Raw genomic sequence first — 19885 nt, forward strand, 5'->3', positions numbered from 1 at the left:
ACCCAACAATTAATGTGTAAGTAAAAATGGTCATAAAGTTGTAAGCATGTACATGTAAACGTGCAATTTATAGGTAAACATGTAATTTATATGTAATTCTTTTTTTCCCTATGAAAATGACTTGTCCTCCACCTTGCTTACCAACATAAGAATAACAACTGAAAAAAAAAACTGAAAAAAAACAGCTCATAAATCAATAAGAAAGAAATACTACTGTAGTAAAAGATTTCTATTTTCAGCTATGAAATTATGAATAAATAATAGAATAAACTTAGATGACTGAACAAACAAATGCAGTAAACTCAAATAAGTAAAATCTCTATTAGCTATTTATCATTAGATTATAAAATAAAAATGGAAGAATATAAATATAAAAAAGAAACAAACCGTTCTGCTCAGCTAAAGCTTCTTCTTGTTTTTCTACAAAAGTTTCAGCATTTGTTACATCAAGAGAATTTAATAAAATATAAGTATGTAACATAAATAACTGATGCATGTATGTATGTATGTATGCATGTATGCATGTATGCATGTATGTATGTATGTATGTATGTATGTATGTATGTATGTATGTATGTATGTATGTATGTATGTATGTATGTATGTATGTATGTATGTATGTATGTATGTATGTATGTATGTATGTATGTATGTATGTATGTATGAATGTATGTATGTATGCATGCCTGCCTGCATGCATGTATGTATATATGTATGTATGTATATATGTATGTATGTATGTATGTATGTATGTATGTATGTATGTATGTATGTATGTATGTATGTATGTATGTATGTATGTATGTATGTATGTATGTATGTATGTATGTATGTATGTATGTATGTATGTATGTATGTATGTATGTATGTATTAGGGTGGTTTTTTTTTTTTTTTTTGAATTTGATATCGCACACCATTTTATTTGGTGAGGTTCAATAAAAAAAGTTCACAGACAATTTTTTTTTGCAAACTGATGATGGGAAGTGGTCCCCCACACCTGCTTTGTAACCCCTTCAGAATCCTGTTTTTGTCTAAAATGACATATTTCTAAAATGTATTAAAATCAGTTAGTGTCAGTGTTACATGCATCAGTTCTACTTGTTAGGATTATAAAAATTATAAGAATGTATATAGCAATAACCTATTCCCAGACTCCACCCTAGAAATGATAGGTCCCGGAGCTGTTTTTTAAGCCCTTTTGAGACCCGTTTTTGTCTAAAATAATATATTTCAGAAATCTATTAAAATCAGCTTGTGCCACTGTTACATGTATCAGTTTTACTTATTAGTGTGATAACAATAAAACAAATGTATATAGCAGTGACCTATTCCCACACCGCACCCTCAGGGCGCCAGGACCCGGACCTGTTTCTTAAGCCCTTTTGAGACCCATTTTTTTCAAAAATGATAAATTTCTGAAATGTATTAAAACAAATTATTTCCAGTGTTACATGCACCAGTTTTACTTTTAGGGTGAGGACAAGTGTATAAATGTATATGGTGGGGGTAACTTGGGGCAAGGGGAAGGGGCTAAAAACACAAAAAGCTGTTATAAGTACTTAAAAAAGGTCCTTTTTTTAACATTTCTTCAGTTTTTTTAATTGTGAGTACCAGTGGCCCATATGCCCCAAATGGTGTCCCATTACCAGCCAATTCTACCTCAGCCATAATTGAAATTTATAAATTTAAAAATAACAAAAAATATTGTGAATGAAACTTTTAAAAGAATTAAAGTTTTTCTTAGGCGCTCAAGAAAACATTTTACAAATATATATATATATATATATATATATATATATATATATATATATATATATATATATATATATATATATATATATATATATATGCATATTTGAGTTGATTAAATTGTTGTTATTTGGAATGATTATGGCTATGAACTGTTTCTTTGTAGCTTCAGTTGAAAAATTTTTTCTATGATACTCAACTACTTGGTAGAGAAGCTGACGTTGATTGTCATTTTTTGTTAAAACTTCATTAAAGTCAGTGGCTAAATTAACTGCCCATTCTGCAATAGTTCTCAATTACTTTTAAAAGAAGAAGATCATTTATTGGTGCTTCTATTGTGAGAGGTGCTGAAAACCAGAAACATGCATATATTGTGGTTATGAAGAGACATATTCTTCTTAAAATTCCAATTTCTTTCTCTGTGATATTTAATTGATGACGAAAACCAAAAATTTTTAAACAGTATATACCTTTAGCCATCCATCTTGCACGATGGTAAGCCCCAGGAATGTAAATAGTTGTTGTATCATTATTTTCTCCCAAAAGGAGAAGAGCTAGTCTTCCGAATTCTTTATAATCATCACGTGGTTGCGTTTCCTTTAAGTATTTTCCACCACATTGGATTTTCGAGATGCAAGCCACTCTTTTTCAAACTTTGTAAGGCATCCAGCTCCGCTTTTATCACTTTTAAGTGGTTCAAACTTTGATTTTTTAGAGCACCAGCACTGGCAGGTATCTCAGGGATCCCTAATAATTTCTCAATATCCAAGCCAGATACAACAATTGGCAGACATTCACGTCTGGTTCTAACAGCATTCAACAACATTTTACCATCAAAATGAACAACTAGTGGAACCAAAGGTTGAAAATTTTTTCTTACTGCTATTGCAAGAGATTCACAGGATGTAGTTTGAGCTTCCATTAGAGTGGAACATGAAAATGTTAGTTTATTTACATCAATACCGATTGCAGCTAGGGCTGGTGTGACAACCATTGTGGTATTATTTTTGTTTGGTCTAATGCTGCATGAAAGAGTTGATTGTCAAGAATACAACATTTGGATATTGTAATCGAGAGATGAATAGTGCCCATAGTAGAATGTTTTGAATTATTTTGACGATTAAAAGCTTTTTGTGTTTGAATTGACATATTGCAGTCAGAATTTTCATCCAAAGAGTAATCTGAATTGCAATCCATTAATGTATCTGTAGATATAATCTTATTTTCTTTGTTGTTCAAAGTGCCTTTTTTCTTCAAGCTTGCGTTTTCTGTATTTTACAACTGCTTTCTGATACATTAAGTCTTCTGATGTCATTAACATCTTTCGGGGATCTCTCTGGTCTATCAGAAATTGTTTATCTTCATTTATCTTGATGAGACAATCCCATTCACCATGGGCAATATCAAAAAGTGTATTCATCTTGGCAGTGAATTTTTCTTGATAGATATGTTGAGTAGCTGGTTTTCTACTTGTGTGCTTAGACACTTGGACATGTTGCTTGTAAATACTCTTTAGTTTAGCAACTACATGAGGCTTTGCTATAGTTGGAATGTTAGCTTTAAACCAGAAAATCATAACTTCATCTGAAACTGCGTTGCAGGATATTGAAAGAGTTGACTTTTTGATTATCATTTCATAAAAAACTCTACGTAGGGCAGCACCACTTGTTGGCTACTGACTCGGCCCATCTATTGTTGAGAGAATGTCCAACTAGCCAAACATTTGTAGTTGAGCATGTTGCTTTCTCTGAAGCAGCCATCTTCTTAAGTAATATTTTTATACTTTTTTACTATAATAGAAAAAATAGAAATTTAATATATATCATTATATGATACGCCCCTTCCCCCCTATTTTCCCTACATTTTTCAATAATGAAATCAAAATATGCATTTAGGTAAATAATGCTGAGGCGGTAAATCTAAATTTGGTTGTACTTTCCAGTCTTCTGTGAACTATCTATGTTGTAACATTCTAATACTTTATATTATTTTTTTTTAGATCAATTTATAGCAGTATGCTGTATGAAATAAAATATTTTGGTCAATTTAGGGTTCCGAAATAGGGTTTGGAGGACCACTTCCCATTTTCAGTTTGCAAAAAAATTTTAACTATATACTTTTTATATCAGACCTCACCAAATAAGAGGTTGTGCAATTTAAAATTAAAAAAAAAAAACTTTTCCATGTAAAAAAAAAACACCCTAGAATGTATGTATGTATGTATGTATGTATGTATGTATGTATGTATGTATGTATGTATGTATGTATGTATGTATGTATGTATGTATGTATGTATGTATGTATGTATGTATGTATGTATGTATTGAGTATTTATTTCCTATCTCAATGATGTATCACATAAATGATAGCTCGTTAGTACCTTACAGATAATAGATGAGAGATTTTTTACTTAAAGCTATTCTCATATTTACCATTTTTCTCAAATTTAGCTCAACATGGATGTTAGTGGGAGATTCGCATAAGTTTCTGATTTTTTAATTGTTAAAAAGTATCAAACATTTTTAAAAATCTAATTTAATAAGCTGAAGAAAATTAATTGCTTTCTCTTGCAACAGAAAAAATGCTGGAACCACTTCTAATGCGTGTATTAGGTTTATAGCATATTAATTTTGAAAATATACTTTATTATATTAAACCTGCAAACAAAACAAACCCTTAGGCTCCATGGCTTTTACTTTCTCATCAAAGTCTTTTATTGCCTCAAGAATATGAACACCATCAGAATTGTCACTCATTTTTTCATCAACAGCAGACTGTTGAAATATTTTTACTTTATCTTTTTCATCCAAAGGTTCAACTGTTTGTTCTTCTTTATTCTCTTCATTTTCTAAGAAACAAAAAGCTTCATAATAATAAGACTTCAGTAGGATCTGCATGTTGTTTATGGTCTTAACAAAAAAATGTTTTAAAAAACTTTTGAATTCAACCAAGATTTAAATGGATATATCTAACTACACATACTACTTTTTTTACCTGGTTCTTTTTTAAGTTACCCTTATCGCATATAAACTTTTATATTTTGAAGGAAAAAAAGTTTCATGACTTGTACTCTTCTTCCCATAAAAGTGGCTCAAATGTCTCATGATAAAAAATTTGTATAAATTCTTGTTTTGAAAGAAAAAATATTCTCCATTACTGTAAAAAAGAATTGTGACTGAGGGAAAGGGGAAATAACGTTTTTGGAATTTAAAAATGTACTTTATTGCACTGATGCTTTATTATAATTATCAAAATAGGAGATAAATCAGTTTGATGCTTAAATTGCAGCAATGCAATCAGTATTACCAAATGCAACTTTTCCACATGAAACATCTGAAGGTTGATAAAACGTTGAAAAAAGTAATTGTATTAGGAACTATTTTAGAACATATGTATGACCTTATCAAATTCCTATGAAGGAATGATCCAAAGACAGTAGACAGGAAAAAGCATTTTTATTAAGAACTAAATTCAAGATTATCAAAGTAAGATGCACTAAACAGTAAAAGTGAAACTAAAATCACAAAAAAGTTCATGATACATTATGAATAAGTAGAACTTTCTGGACTAATTGTCTGGACATGAATTAAGAGATAAACTGAACTTCTTTTAGGCAAAGGATTCCATTTTTAAGAAAAACTCTTGTAGCTATAAGTCATGCTTATGCAGTCTATTGTTAATGTACAAATAAATGAAACTGTAATGCTATTAAACCGAAAAAATGCAAAGATGTAGAGCAGATACAAGAATTTCTAAAATCTTTGATTAACTCCATTCAGTATTTCATAAGTCATTTGTTGATAGTATGCATGCCAATAGCAAGAGATTGACAACGCATTGGCATTCTCAGATGACAAACAAAAAATTTCATGATGACCAAAAAAAAAAATTTCATGATCGCATGTTACAAGCGTTGATAGGAGCGTTGTTAGGAAGAAAAAGAAAATTCTGGTTAGAACAGAAAGCAAAGACGGTTGTAAAAGTAATTGCTTTATTATTACATATAAGTATGTAATAGGAACAAAAAGTTTCAAAAGTTGTATCTTTTTTTGATAGAGCAATTTTAAAATCAATTTTAATTTTTAATACTTTTATTAATCTACATAATTGTTCGCCTTTTGTTATTTTATTTTGTGCACAGAACTACATTCATAAGCTACGTTATGAAGTGCTTATACCAGCTCCATATGTGGGCAAGCGCAGCAGTTATTTCTCCGCTCTCGGCTTTATGTCACGTTGACAATATATGAAGAGAAATCATTTCGTTTAAAAACGTGGAGTTGATAGAGAACAGAGTAGTGACTTATGTATGAAATACGACGAAAAATGGTCTTCCGATATCCAGGATGATTATGATGACACACACAGTTTCCAAGATTGTTGCGATACAACAAATGGTTGCGAAGTACTCGAAGGCAACAATGATCTGCACATTCACATTTTCCCACACTATGACAATGACCTATACAGCGGAACAATAGAATACAGTTTTGAAAGTAAAGAGGTCATAAGCCCACTGAAACCACCTGCTGAATTTAGTCCTAAAAAACTGAAGAAGTACCTGCGTGAAAAATACCTAGAACTTGACAGACTTGGTATCATAGTCGACGAAAATAGATATCTTAGTTGAGAAAAAAATATGAAAAACATTAGTATAAAAAAATTATTCTATTTATATATATTTTTTTAGCCTATTAATTTTTATATAAACTTTTCTTTAAAATTCACCTAGCTTCATAATAATCAGAATTCGTGTAAAAAAACAAAATCTTGCAAAATTATATTTTGAATATACTATTATCTATATGGATTGTAAGTTTAAACTTAAAGTTAATAAGATCTAATGTATCTTAAATTTAAAATTAAAATCCAGTTTATCTCCTTTGAATAATTGTGTAAGAAAGTGTAATTCCACTTCTTGTTAACATTGTAATAATTAAATTTCAAGCTTATTTCGTCAATTTATTGCTACTTTTGTATTTTTAAATTTAACTACTTTATAGACAAATTTTAATGCCATTTGAAAGTGTAACTTTGATTCCCAACCATATTCAATTTCTTAAATCAACCCTGTCAATCTATTGAAAAATATGTAAATCAATAACCTTGATAAACGCACGCATGACCACCTAAAGATTTCATTTTAGTCAATAAAGCTTATAAGATCTTCTTATAAGCTTTGATATCTTCTATCATTATCTATAAGCTTAAATATCTTCTTCTTGGAGTCTGTGAATTTATGAAATTTTCCTCAAAAAAATTAAACCAAAAAAAAAAAAAAAAATTAATTAACAGCATAAGACAACGTTTTAAAAAACAGTTTTATGGACCATCTTGTGCACTTGTGTAACCTCGACTGAGGTCTCATTAGCATCACCGTCACAAAGACATCCATAGTCACACATGCTGTCCTACTCTCCAAAATCTTTATTTTTGCACAGCGCGATTTCACTATTATTTGAGTAAAAAATTTTCATTTTTACCCCATTTTTACTGTTTATATTGTACTATTTTAAAATTTTATTATCATAGATTATCATACAATGTTATATAATATTATACATTATCATATATTATTATATATTACTATCATAATTTATATATAATCAAGTATTATTATATATCATCTATATTATTGTTATCATGTAATATTGAATATTATTACATATTATTATATATTAAGTTCTTTACAATCAATTTAAAGGGTTTGTTTTTACTTTTCTTTGAAAAACATTTCGCCTACAATCTAAACACCTGCTAGAATAAAAAATGTCACAGATGAGAATTAGACATATTTATAGCTAAATTAAATTATGAGACATTTTTCAATATATTTTTAATTTGAATTATCAAATAAAATTACTAATAAATTCATAATTTTCTTATAACATTACACATTTAAATCATACACAATCGTGGATATTGCCATATAATAAGTTTATAATATGATAAGTGAATAAAACTGTATGCGAATAAAACCTGAATTTCGATCTCTAGTAAGGAGCATAAACATTCTTCATCCTGGAAATAAAAAATGAGAGGTTATCGCTCAAAAAAATATTAAGTACAATAACAAGACTAACGAGAATTCTAAAAGCAGATTTTCCAATTCTTTGAACTGATATAAAATTCCTTAAGCAATATGCTGCAACCATGCTGTAACCATGCTGCAATTTTCCAAAATCATAGAATATTTTCGAGCAGTTTTTTATTTCTCAGTGCTTACATGGTGGTTGGGTTATTTCTCAGTGCTTACATGGTGGTTGGGTTATTTCTCAGTGCTTACAAGGTGGTTGGGTTAGAAAACATTTGTGAATTGTATTCCAACTCAACTACCATGTAAGCATTAACTCAACTAGCATGTAAGCATTAACCCAACTACCATGTTTCACTCATTCTAATTCCTTGGAAACAAATACTTAGTTTATTATACGAATGTTAGGTAGTGAATATTTACATTTAAAAAAAGTTTTTTGTTTTTTTCAGCAACATATTTTTTAAGGCAAATTTTCATATTACGAGAAAAGTAATATTGCTTCACCACATACATTTTTGATCACATTTGTATCATGAAACCTAAGCCTTGTGTCGTTAAACAATACTAAAAATTGAATTGTGAAACAATACTGAGCTTACAAATTAAAAAAGAGACACACTAAAACCAGTGCTTTTAAATGAACATAATATTAACTAACAAGATAAGATCATAGACACCTCAAGAAGCTGCATAAGCCGTATAACATCATCACACTCATGTAAATATATTACTTTTAAAAAAGCTGCAGTGTAAGAGGATTTTACACATCAAAAGTCAATTTCAAAATAATCAGACTAAACTTACATTCTGGCAAAATAATCAGACTAAACTTACATTCTGGCAAAACAATCAGACTAAACTAAATTCTGGCAAAATAATCAGACTAAACTTACATTCTGGCAAAACCTTTTTCCTGAAGACGCTTATATTCTTCTTGGTTTTGTGGAGAGCACTAAAAAATGGATAACAAAACAATAAAATGATAGTAATTAGTAAAATGAGAACAGATTTCTACATAGTTTTTAAATTTAAGAAAAAGAAGTTTAAAAAAATATATACTTACATATAACTTGTTTAGTTTTTGCTTATCAATTTCACTGAGAGCCTCCCTTTGACCAATAGCTATATTATTTTTACTGAGAACTTCAATTGTTTTTTGGCGATTTTTTGAGAAAAAATAATCTCCATAATGCATTATAGAACCATAATCATATCTGAAAAATAAAAAGCTTTTAGAACTTTTTTTCCCTTTCTTAAAACTTTTTTTACACATCAGTTCTCAGTTTGAGTTAAACCAAGGCCTTCTAAATTATAAGACACACTCAGAAGTTTAAAAAATGCTCGTGATGTCACTGTAGTAGTCTATTGTTTTCAAAAAGTTTTTGATTCCCATGTTTTTGATTCTGTGATTCTAAATATATTAATTGTTTAAATTAAGTCAATAACTTTTGATTTTTAAGGGTTAAAAAGGTTTAGACACAGTTTATCATTAACAAAGTATATTTTTACTAACGTTGTCAACTAGCACTACAACAGTGCATTATTGCTAAAGCAACAAAGGTGAGATTATTTTATAAGTAATTTATCATTGTTGTTTATTAAGAATATTTTATTGTAATGATTTTTATTATTGAAGTTTATGACAAATATTTTTATTAACACTTTGAGGTCGTCAAAATACCTAAACACTGCTGTGTTACTGATTGTTACTGCAGCTTTCCACCCATCCAACCATTCAAGCATTCCAACCATCCATATGAGAAGTTTACTGACCATCCATATGAGAAAGTTATTGTTTTTAAATTTCTGACAAAATCCAAAGATGATAGACAGTTAGACTTGTCAAATACCACAATAAAGTTTAACACCTTCAAATAAAACTGTTGTGTGTGAAAAACATTTCATTTCTTCGTTGTTTGTGTTGATATAAAACAAGGTGATGGTTTAATATTAAGTGCAGAGAGAACAAGATCAAAATTAACACAATATGTTTGCCTACCATCATTACCTAATATTCCTTCTTATTTATCAAGTAAACCTGATGCAAATATCCATGATGATGGATTATTTTGCATAAATCAAAAAATGTTTGCATTTGCTTGATTGATAATATAGATATATCATCAATCTTATGATTGTTATCTTAACAATCAATGTAAACTGTTATTGGACCAGTATCCAATTCTTTAGCAGATGATTCTACCTGTAAAGCATGTTTGACACCTACACAACATTGAAAAAGTTTGTTAAGTTGGTTCTAAATTTGGCTAAATGGAAGGTTGAAATGCCCAACCAACTTCTTGCTTGAACTCACAGAGGTTTTTTCAATTTTTCCTTCTTTGATATCTCCACAAAATGAATCTAATCTAATTAAAAAATAGCAACTGTTTTTCTAAATAATTTATTTTTTAAAAAATAAATGGTGGATAAATCAATAATTAAATTTTTTTATCATAGAAGTTACTAAAAATTTTCATTTTTTGAGTGCAATATAAAAACTTATCTTAAAAAATATACTATATTTCAATTAGTATATCAGTTAACTACTACCCTAATGTCAGATTCCACACAAGAGGGTTTTCTAATTAAGAAGGCCTTGGTTAAACCTACTATTGAATTTTAAATGTTTTTTTTATTCTCATAACTTTACCATGAAATGTATAAACTAAAAACTAGTATGGTCCTCAATAACTTATCCTCCACCCCAACCCCCATTCAGCTTTCAACTACAAGATAAAAATCCAGGAAAAAGATATACCCAAATCCCAAAGTATCTGCTTGCCCATTTTCATATTTCTTAAAATCTTTTGCATGACCATCTATGATATTTTCAAAATTTATGGTAACATAGTCATCCCTATCTAGTCTTGATTGTTCATGATAAAAACCAAGGGTATGTAGAATTTCATGCATTACTATCCCTGAAATTAATCAAAAATTAAGTTAATATATTTGTTTAAATAAAGCAATTCATAAAAATCTATTCAGCAATTTAGTAAAAATATACAAAAGTACAAACCTTTACGCTCGCAATTCGTTCCAATAGAAACATCTTGACCTCTTTTTTGTTGGTTTCCAACAAACGAATAACAGCTAAAAAAAAAAAAAAGAAATTTTTGCAACTTTATAAGTAGATTTACACTTACATATCTTTAGAAATGTTTTTAAAGAAACCATACTTATATGTCTACCAACGCCTGTTTTATACTAATCTATACAAAACTATACACTTTAAAATCAAAATCAGTATGTTTTATGCTAAACTGATTTTGAATTTAAAGTCCATTTACATTCTTTTCCTGGTCTTCCATCTTTGTTCTTTGTTCCATCTGTCTTTGAAATATTTTTGAGATATTTTATAAGAGAGATATTTTATAACAGAGATATTTTATAACAGAGATATTTTATACTAGAGATATTTTATAAAGTAATTGAGATTTTTTTAACAGTTTGTTTGATATGCCTTTATCAGATTATTTGAAAAAACATTTTGCTTTTCAGCCAATTTAAATTGTCATAGAGATTTCTCTAAATTTAGTAAGATTAGCTGATATAGTAAAATATGGAAACAAAAATTCTAAAGTAATGTGAACTATGGTTACTATGGTTATATATACTATGGTTCTTTAACAATCGATACTTCAGTTGAAAAACTTGAGAGTTCATTAAAGGCATTTGAAAAATCAAAACCTTAAGTTTTACTGTAAGAAGGCTACAATTTTTTTATCACCAAAAAATTACATATAGAAAGGTGACCCAATTGAAAAATGTATTTTCAAGTAACATTCTTGCAAACTTTATTTGATGTGCAGAATAAATTTTAGTTTGTCAATCACTTTTGAAATTTGAAGATTTTTTAGAATAACTAGATATGAAATTAAACTACAGCTGATTTAAATTCTTCAATTAGAATTATATGAATAAAAAATATTCGAAACTCCGATATGTAATGACAGCAAAGACATTTCAACTTCTTCTGGTTTCACTACCAAATTGTTTAAAAGGTATGTTGATTGAAAGTGAATCTCAAAATTTATTATCATATGGTGAGCTGACCATCCCTTCACATTATCACATGGGGAGTTGACCATCCCTTTTTATTAGCTTGCCATATATGTTTTATGATTAAAACTAAAAAATGTGATAAACTAAAAAGTTATACAGATTCTGTGTAAAGATTAAAGTGATAACTTTAAAATTAATAAAGAAGAAAGTGATGTCACCATATGCACGAGTCTAGTAATGAATTGTGATGAATGGTAATATTCACTTACAATAATAGGATCAAGAGTTCCACAATAAATTTAAATTTAAACTTCAAGACATTTTTTTAAAACCCATTAGAGATTTTGTTTTGTTTTTACAAAAGCTTTTTCTTGCATTTTTTTTTTATTGATACAAACTATTTATAGTAGAAATTACATTTACTTTTTCATAATTGAATTAGATTAAAAAGTTATTTTGTTATTTACAGAGGAGATACTTTGTTATTTATAGGGAAGATATTTTGTTATTTATGATATACTTTGTATTGAGTAACAACTTGGTCTATTTATTTTCCAAAAACCATAGAAACAGAAATAAAAAGCTTACCCATTTCCTTGGATAAACCGCAAGTAAGTTTCAGGCTGTCCATTTACATCCACATTGTCATCTGAAGTTCCATCATTCTTTCTTTTAACAAATTTAATACAACTTAAGGAACTTAATTCTCTCATGGCTTCATTTATTGCACGCTCCATCACACCACCTGCAAAAAAAATTTATATATTTCATAAAACAACAGAGAAAACTTATCTACAAAAAATTTTTACCATCTACAACTTCTGTTAGGGTAGAGATACATTGAGTTTGTAGAAAGTCACTATAATTTGCAGGTTTTGTGTGCAAATTATAGTTATACCAAAGTTATGGCAAGTAAGGTATTTAACATGGTTTTTTTTAGTTTAAAAATTCACCATAAAAAATGTCAATTGGATTAATAAATACAATGGCAATATAATTACAAACTAGTTTCTTATTCATGTTATAAATACAAACTCAAACCTCCAGAGATTTCTACTGGTAGCTGATAGGGAACTATTAGACCCCATTTTACACCAGTATACAGATTGCGTTTATCAGTCTTGTTGTTCATGACAGCATCTACTTCTTCTGTTCTTATGATGTCTCCCTCAATAATATTGATTTGCTTGTTCACATCCTCAGCTATAATTTGAAATATTACTTTTGTATAAAAAAAGAACTTTATTGAATTAAAAAATCAAGACACATGTATAAACTATTCATTGATTAAAAAGAAAAAAAAAAAAACATTTTGTTGAAAAAAACAAAAAAAAACAAGATTGAATACAAATAGATATTATACAACCTTTTTGCTCTGCTAAGGTATCTTCTTGCTTTTCTATGAATGTTTCTGCATTAGTGATTTCTAAAGTAAACAAAATTTTTTTTAAAGGTAATTGATTGATAATAGAAAAGTTTCAAATTATCAAAGTAGAAGTTTGATGCTACTAAGATAATCAAACATATATAATTAATTTATCCAAGTTTGATTAAATATGATATACTGCCCACCTTCAGATACCATTTGTTTCATCTTTCTTTCAAAACCTTTAACTGCAACTTTTATATTGACACCAGGTGCAGTTTCACCCACCTTTTCTTCTAACTCTGTCTGTAGAAATATTTTTTTTTTCTCCTCATCACTGATGGATTCAGCCAGTTCTTCCTTAATTTCTTGATCCTCATTATCTATAATATGTATATTGTCTATGTTTATCATATGTATGCTATAAGTATATTTACTAAAATCATATACTATGCAATTTTTCAGATATATCTTAAGTTAACATTTAAGTTTATATATATATATATATATATATATATATATATATATATATATATATATATATATATATATATATATATATATATATATATATATATATATATATATATATACACCCCGTTGAAGTCCCTGGACTTCAAAGACATGTCAGATTGGTTTAAATGAAAGAATATGGTATAAGCTCATCACAAATGGTCATCAGATTTGAATCCAATAGAGTTTATTTGGGCTTGGATGGACTAAGAAATACTAGATAGCATTTGGAGAAGACTTCAAACGAATTTTTAACAATCTTGTTAGTTTAACTCAAAAGAGGGCGCCCAAAAGAGATACATGGGTTGTGAAAAATACACGCGGGGGATATTTTGAATACTTTTTTTGATGTCTATTGTTATTGCACCAATTTAAATTAATAATCGGAACTCAAACTGCAAACGTTGTGGCTAACAATAAGTAATTGCAGGTCTAGAGGGATGAAAAAACACTTTTAAAAAATTATTCTCCTCTGCCAATATCTATAGCCATCCCATAACATGAAAAAACTCTTTTCAGCTTCTAAATTTAAATCCTCCTAGTAATGACAGAGACTGATGAGGGTCTTTACTTGCTGACCCATCAGAAAAATAAATCATCATTTAAAACTTAAAAACTTAGCCTGATCAAGTTGGCATTCTACTACATAAACAAATAGTGAGTCATGGGTTCAACTTTTAGGTACGAAGATATAGTTTGAATCTCAAACATCATACAACACCATGATGTAAACTTCATGATTTTTTTTGTTCCGTGGATCGCTAAATTTCGTTCTAGACAACTAACGCAGTTTCGAGCAAAGTCTAACATGACCGTGTTAGGTTTTTAGAAATTTAATTTTTGATATTTCAGGCGATGAGTTTGAGCTTTTGAAATAGACATATGCAAAGTTTGTTTATCAATCAAGATAAAGATTTGATTTCAAAAACTAAAAACATTTTTTGAAAAATTTTAGAGAATGATATCTCTATGACCCAATTTTTAATCTTTTGCAGTTAACCAATCAGCATCTTTTTTTTAAATTAGAATACGGTTTTTTGTAAGCGTTACGTTACCATAAATGTTGATGGCGTAAATGATGCAAGAACGTTGATGTCTTAGGACATTTTTGACAACAAAATTGTTTGGCTCTAAAACCATTTTTGCGATGTGTGAAAAAATGTTTTAAGCTACAAAACAAAAAAAAACATAAGGCAGTTTACTTGTGCTTCCTAAGACTTCTTTGACCGTCTGATGAACGTAATCTTTCATTTTGTCATGGTTTTCTTCGATCACTTCTTTTAAAATCATTGTTGCTGGCGACTTTTCATCATTTTCACTCAATGGAATGCTGCAAGTCAAAGTCACTAGTGTAAACGCGATGTAAAAATTCATTTATGGGAAATCTTTTTATAATCCTGCTAAAGAAATTGAATTATTTATTTGTTTGAAAAACGGAACAGTTTTTTAAGGCTGAGCACCTGTTTCATAAATTTGATCAACCATTTTTCTACTTGCAAACTAATTAAGCTGTCTACAAATTGTAAAAACTATTCGTAAAAACTTTCAAAACTTTTTTCGTAATATTTATTAAAAAACCAATAGCAATTTTTAAAAAACAAGTTTTCAAATGTTAAAATCGCGTTACTTTGGAAAATCAATTGGTTTACTGATTTTTGTTATTATTACTTATTGCTTTTAGATGATGCTAAACCTCTCTACTAGAGTTTTATCTATCCCCTTAACGTTTGATGATACCTCAAGGCTTGCAAAAAAACTCCTGGTCGTCTTCCCATAAATGGTATTACTAAAGCCAAGCTTTGCAATATCAACCAACTACATTTAAGTTTAACTTATTAACAGGTCCATTGAGATTAAGAAGTATTTGAGAATTAATTTTTACACAAATTATATACATACATATATATATATATATATATATATATATATATATATATATATATATATATATATATATATATATATATATATATATATATATATATATATATATATATATATATATATATATATATATATATATATATATATATGTATATATATATATATATTCCTTCTACTTGTATGAAGGTAGAATTTAACTTGGCATACCAAAAGCGTTCTAGAGAAATGATTTTGCATTGTTACACCAACATGAATAAAGCGTTGCGGTGTAAAATAGATGATAAAGCTGGTATTTATGTTTACGAGACTGCGCGTTTTGACTCACCATCCCGTTAAGATCGAGAAAACAACACCACATGAAGTTCCACTTATTGCAAGATTAACACCGGTAACAGCACCAATGCCACTAGCTGCTAGTGAATCTACAATAACTCCCTCTAGGATGCACGTTTTATCAAACACCGATGAAGCGGTTGCAAGTCTTTTTACTGTTATCCTCATGTGCTGAAATTTCTTTTTGAACTCAATTTCCATTAACTTCCGTTGTGTTGATCCAGGAGGAGCCGTTTTTATTCGCTACAAGTGTAATGTCTTAGAATCCTGTGTGCAATCACTTGCATCAATCATTTTTTTTTATTTTCAACAGCTATTATCAGTTGTAGTTAAGTATCTGCGATTGAAGAAAACGATGCATCAGATCTCAGTCACTCGTACTAGAACATAGTTTTACAGTTACTGCTTTGAATGCTAATACAAGAACTTCATGACCTGAAATGACAGCAAGTGTAAATCGCAACTCGTCAAAACCGCGATTTGCTAAAACGTGTTTGACTGACTAACACGAATAGTTCAAAGTTTACGTATTCGTCTCTACCAACTTGTGAGATTCGAAGAGAAAACACTTCTATAAACTGTTTTTGAACTACAAAACATACTGTTGTTAAATAGAGAGCGTCACACGCTATATAAGCAATACCTTCGGCAGAACAAGTATAGCCCTCATAAATGATTAGTCTTAATGTCATAATAGCCCTCATAAGTGATTTGCCTTAACGTCATCTTTGATTGATCCAATGCTAGTGGATGAGCAAGTTGATAGTAAGTCCAGCCAGTGATCCGTAAACAGTTATGATCTGTTATTTGTAATGTGTCAACCATGATGTTTAAGTACTGACAATATGTTGACTTGCAAGACCTGCAATGACGAGCGCGGACCACCCACGACAACCGCTGTCAGTTCGTCGCAATAACAACTCACCGGTGCTGCTGTGCTACTGGTCATACTACTTGTTGTGACTCTTGTATTTTTGCCTGATATGCTATTAATTATTGTTCTGTATGTCATGCCACCAAATATACGCTGGTGGTGCTAGCTGTCATGCCTCCTGTGTGACTGTGTGATTGATCTTCGCTCTTTTACGCTATTAATTTAAACTGCATCAAATGCACTTAATGGAGCTTGAAGTAACTGATTGTTATACTCAAGGGTTGAGTCTGTTTTGAGTGCCAAGTCTTTTGTATGAGATGTAAACTCAGCGCTAGACCAAATCTGAGATAAGGTTAAAATTCTTTGGTATCTAGCAATGTCAGTGAGCCTGGTTGCTGTCTGATTTTTGGTGTCAGCTGATACTATGTTGGTAGACATATAAACCTAGTCATAGACAGTCAAACAGTTTCAGATAGACACATCCTTGGCGAGGAATGGAGCTCTCCAAATTTGACGATGGGCTACAGATCTCAGTCACTCGTACCGCTTTATCTTGAACGATTAATATTGCAGTATTTATTGCGTCGCAGTATCAAAGTTTGACGGTGGATAACTCGAAGGTGTCTCATGGTAAAAATACGTACACCAGTACTGTCTCTGAAAGACAGGCTCCAGTTTCCGCTAAAAGTGAATGTCAATCCTTATTGCCTTCGAAGTCGAGGAGAAAAGTTTGACATCAATGAGCAAAAGTAGTAAACTATAATAAAAAGTAACAGCTAAAAAAAAACTCATTGACGATTAAAAAGTTGACTAAAAAATAAGTTTCATAATTTTGGATGGCTTACAGTTAATGTTATAAAGTGATATCAAACTTATAACGTACCTGCTGTACTTGGTAAGCATACTATAGTTCAAATTTAAAAAGAGAGTTAAAGTCATATTTACTTTCCATATCAAAAATATCTTTAAAACCATTCTTTTTAAAAAAATAAAGTACATACCTTCTTTAAAAATCAGCATAACTTTCAATAAAATCTTTACACCAGTAAAAGTAGTAAATAATGTTAAACATGTGCGTAAGTTAGCAATAAAAGACTTTTATCGCTTCAGTCTTTAGGAATCTTTACCTACTTTTTTTTTACTTACCCAAATAAGTAAGCCTTTATGAAAAAGTAAATTGCGTGTATAATTGTAAACGTTCAAAAAAAATTTTAATTTACTTTTAAAAGTACCGTGGTGTGACCTAACAAAGTCCTATGCTTTAAGAAAGTGTCCTAATTTAAGAAATGACAAATTTCGTATACATAAAATAATTATTTAGAGAAAAAAACTTAGTTATTTTATCAAACAAGATATCTTGTTAAAATAACAAAGTTATTTTCCGCAAATGTTTTTTTTTATATATACGAAATTTGTCATTTCTTTAATTAGGACTTTCTGAGAGCATAAGACTTTGTTACACCACGGTAATTTACTTTTACAAAACAAATTTTATGTGGTAAAGCAAAGTGAATTTATATTCAAATGTAAGTTATGTAAAAGTAGATTATATAAAAAAGTAATTTACATTTATATGTAAAATTGAGTCGCATGGAAAAGTAATTTACTTTTACATTAAAAAGTTAATTACTTTTTTAAAATTGCATTATATATATAATTTTACCTCAAAATGTAACTTAAAAGTAATATACTTTTATAAATCAAATTTTTTTTTGTAAAGAACGGTGAATTTACTTTCTAATTTAAGTTATCTAAAAGTAGATAATATAAAAAAGTAATTTACATTTTCATGTAAAATTGAGTCACAAGAAAAAGTAATTTACTTTTACATTTAAAAGATAATTACTTTTTTAAAATTGCATTGCATATAAAATTTTACCTCAAAATGTAACTTACTTTTACATTTAAAAAGAATTTATTTTTAAAAAAATTATATTACCGTAATTGTAAAAAAAAAGCATTTTAAAATATATGATAAAAAGTTATATACTATCAAATGTAAATAAATTTTACTTATATAATTAGTTTTCCTAAGTAGACTTTTGTTATTTTATAATATGAAATAGCTATTAAATGTAATTTTATAAAATGAAATAGCTATTAAATGTAAATTATATAAAACTTCTTTATATAATTCTTTATATAATATAAAACTTTTAGTTACAATTAAAAGTAATCTATACTTAAAAAGTATGTAAATGTACTTTTGTCTACATTTTCTTTGAAAGGATATTGGTGAGAGAGTGAAATGCAGTGAAACAAAACTTGCAGTAAAGCATAGTTGATTTAATTTGGGGCAACAACTGGTCTGAACGGTTTTAGATTTTTTTTTCCCTGTTCACCTTTAAAATATCAATAATCGACTCCGATCCATGATTATTTTGGCAATTAAAACCATTCCTAGCGCCGGAACAATTTCGCATTTGCTTTGAAACCATTCTTAGAACCTGTTTAAAAAAAAGTTCAATTCCTGGCCGAACATTATATTATATTTTACCAGTCTTAGGCTGGAAAATTTATCTTTTTGAAAATTTTCAATGACGGAACGTATGGAATTCAGGCGGTATCAAGAAAAATATCATCCTAAAAAAAACCTCCCAGGAAAAATGCATAAATAGTTTTTTTTATACACTTAGATACACTTTCTGTCATTTTATCATTTTATCAGCTTTTTTCCTGAGACCGTTTTTAATATGTAAATATTTGAATTTGTTGCTTTTTTATTTTTGGTTTTATCCACTGATTTTTTTGAAATTAGTGCAGCGGAGTGTACATATATATCGACTGATTGTTAGGGAGAACATGCAAGAAATAGTACACACAACAACTGACGGTTATGACTTGGGGAGGCAGTCATTTAATTTAAACAAAAGTTTGTTTTTTTTTTTGGGGGGGGTGGGGGAAGGGGGGATTCTTTACTGGAGAGTTTTCTGTCAGGGGGATATTTGGGTGGGGTTCTCGGGTTTCTTTCTTAAACCAATTTAGAAATAGCCTAAACATAGTAGTAAGGAGAAGATGTATTTACCCTGTGAGGCACCCATTTCGGAAGAAGAGATTCTTTGAAAGGCAAATTTATAAGTAGTTTTTTTTAAGGTTTTATGTATAAATGTTTTTATTATTTAA

At 29.0% G+C, this 19885-nt stretch overlaps 2 protein-coding genes across 2 annotated transcripts in view; both read right to left on the reverse strand.

Annotated features, from left to right (window-relative positions):
* LOC149880108 (hatching enzyme 1.2-like) overlaps positions 1-15322 on the reverse strand; it is a 35123-nt gene extending 19801 nt beyond the window's left edge. The window contains exon 1 of the mRNA XM_090070177.1: positions 15299-15322. The gene's annotated coding sequence lies outside the window, so the exon portion shown is untranslated. The remainder of the gene's footprint in view (positions 1-15298) is intronic.
* LOC145194637 (uncharacterized) overlaps positions 4425-19885 on the reverse strand; it is a 33920-nt gene continuing 18459 nt past the window's right edge. The window contains exons 16-26 of the mRNA XM_090069993.1: positions 14874-15047; positions 13365-13541; positions 13159-13218; positions 12834-12995; positions 12381-12537; positions 10807-10880; positions 10546-10708; positions 8851-9001; positions 8681-8739; positions 7730-7771; positions 4425-4598 (exon numbers count right to left, since the gene is read on the reverse strand). Of these exons, the coding sequence (XP_089926119.1) occupies positions 7744-7771; positions 8681-8739; positions 8851-9001; positions 10546-10708; positions 10807-10880; positions 12381-12537; positions 12834-12995; positions 13159-13218; positions 13365-13541; positions 14874-15047 (1205 nt within the window). The 3' untranslated portion in view covers positions 4425-4598; positions 7730-7743. The remainder of the gene's footprint in view (positions 4599-7729; positions 7772-8680; positions 8740-8850; positions 9002-10545; positions 10709-10806; positions 10881-12380; positions 12538-12833; positions 12996-13158; positions 13219-13364; positions 13542-14873; positions 15048-19885) is intronic.

Source organism: Hydra viridissima, unplaced genomic scaffold, assembly GCF_058129835.1.
Source record: "Hydra viridissima isolate aposymbiotic clone 2 unplaced genomic scaffold, HvirCarnegie_v1 scaffold_13, whole genome shotgun sequence".
Classification (NCBI taxonomy): domain Eukaryota; kingdom Metazoa; phylum Cnidaria; class Hydrozoa; order Anthoathecata; family Hydridae; genus Hydra; species Hydra viridissima.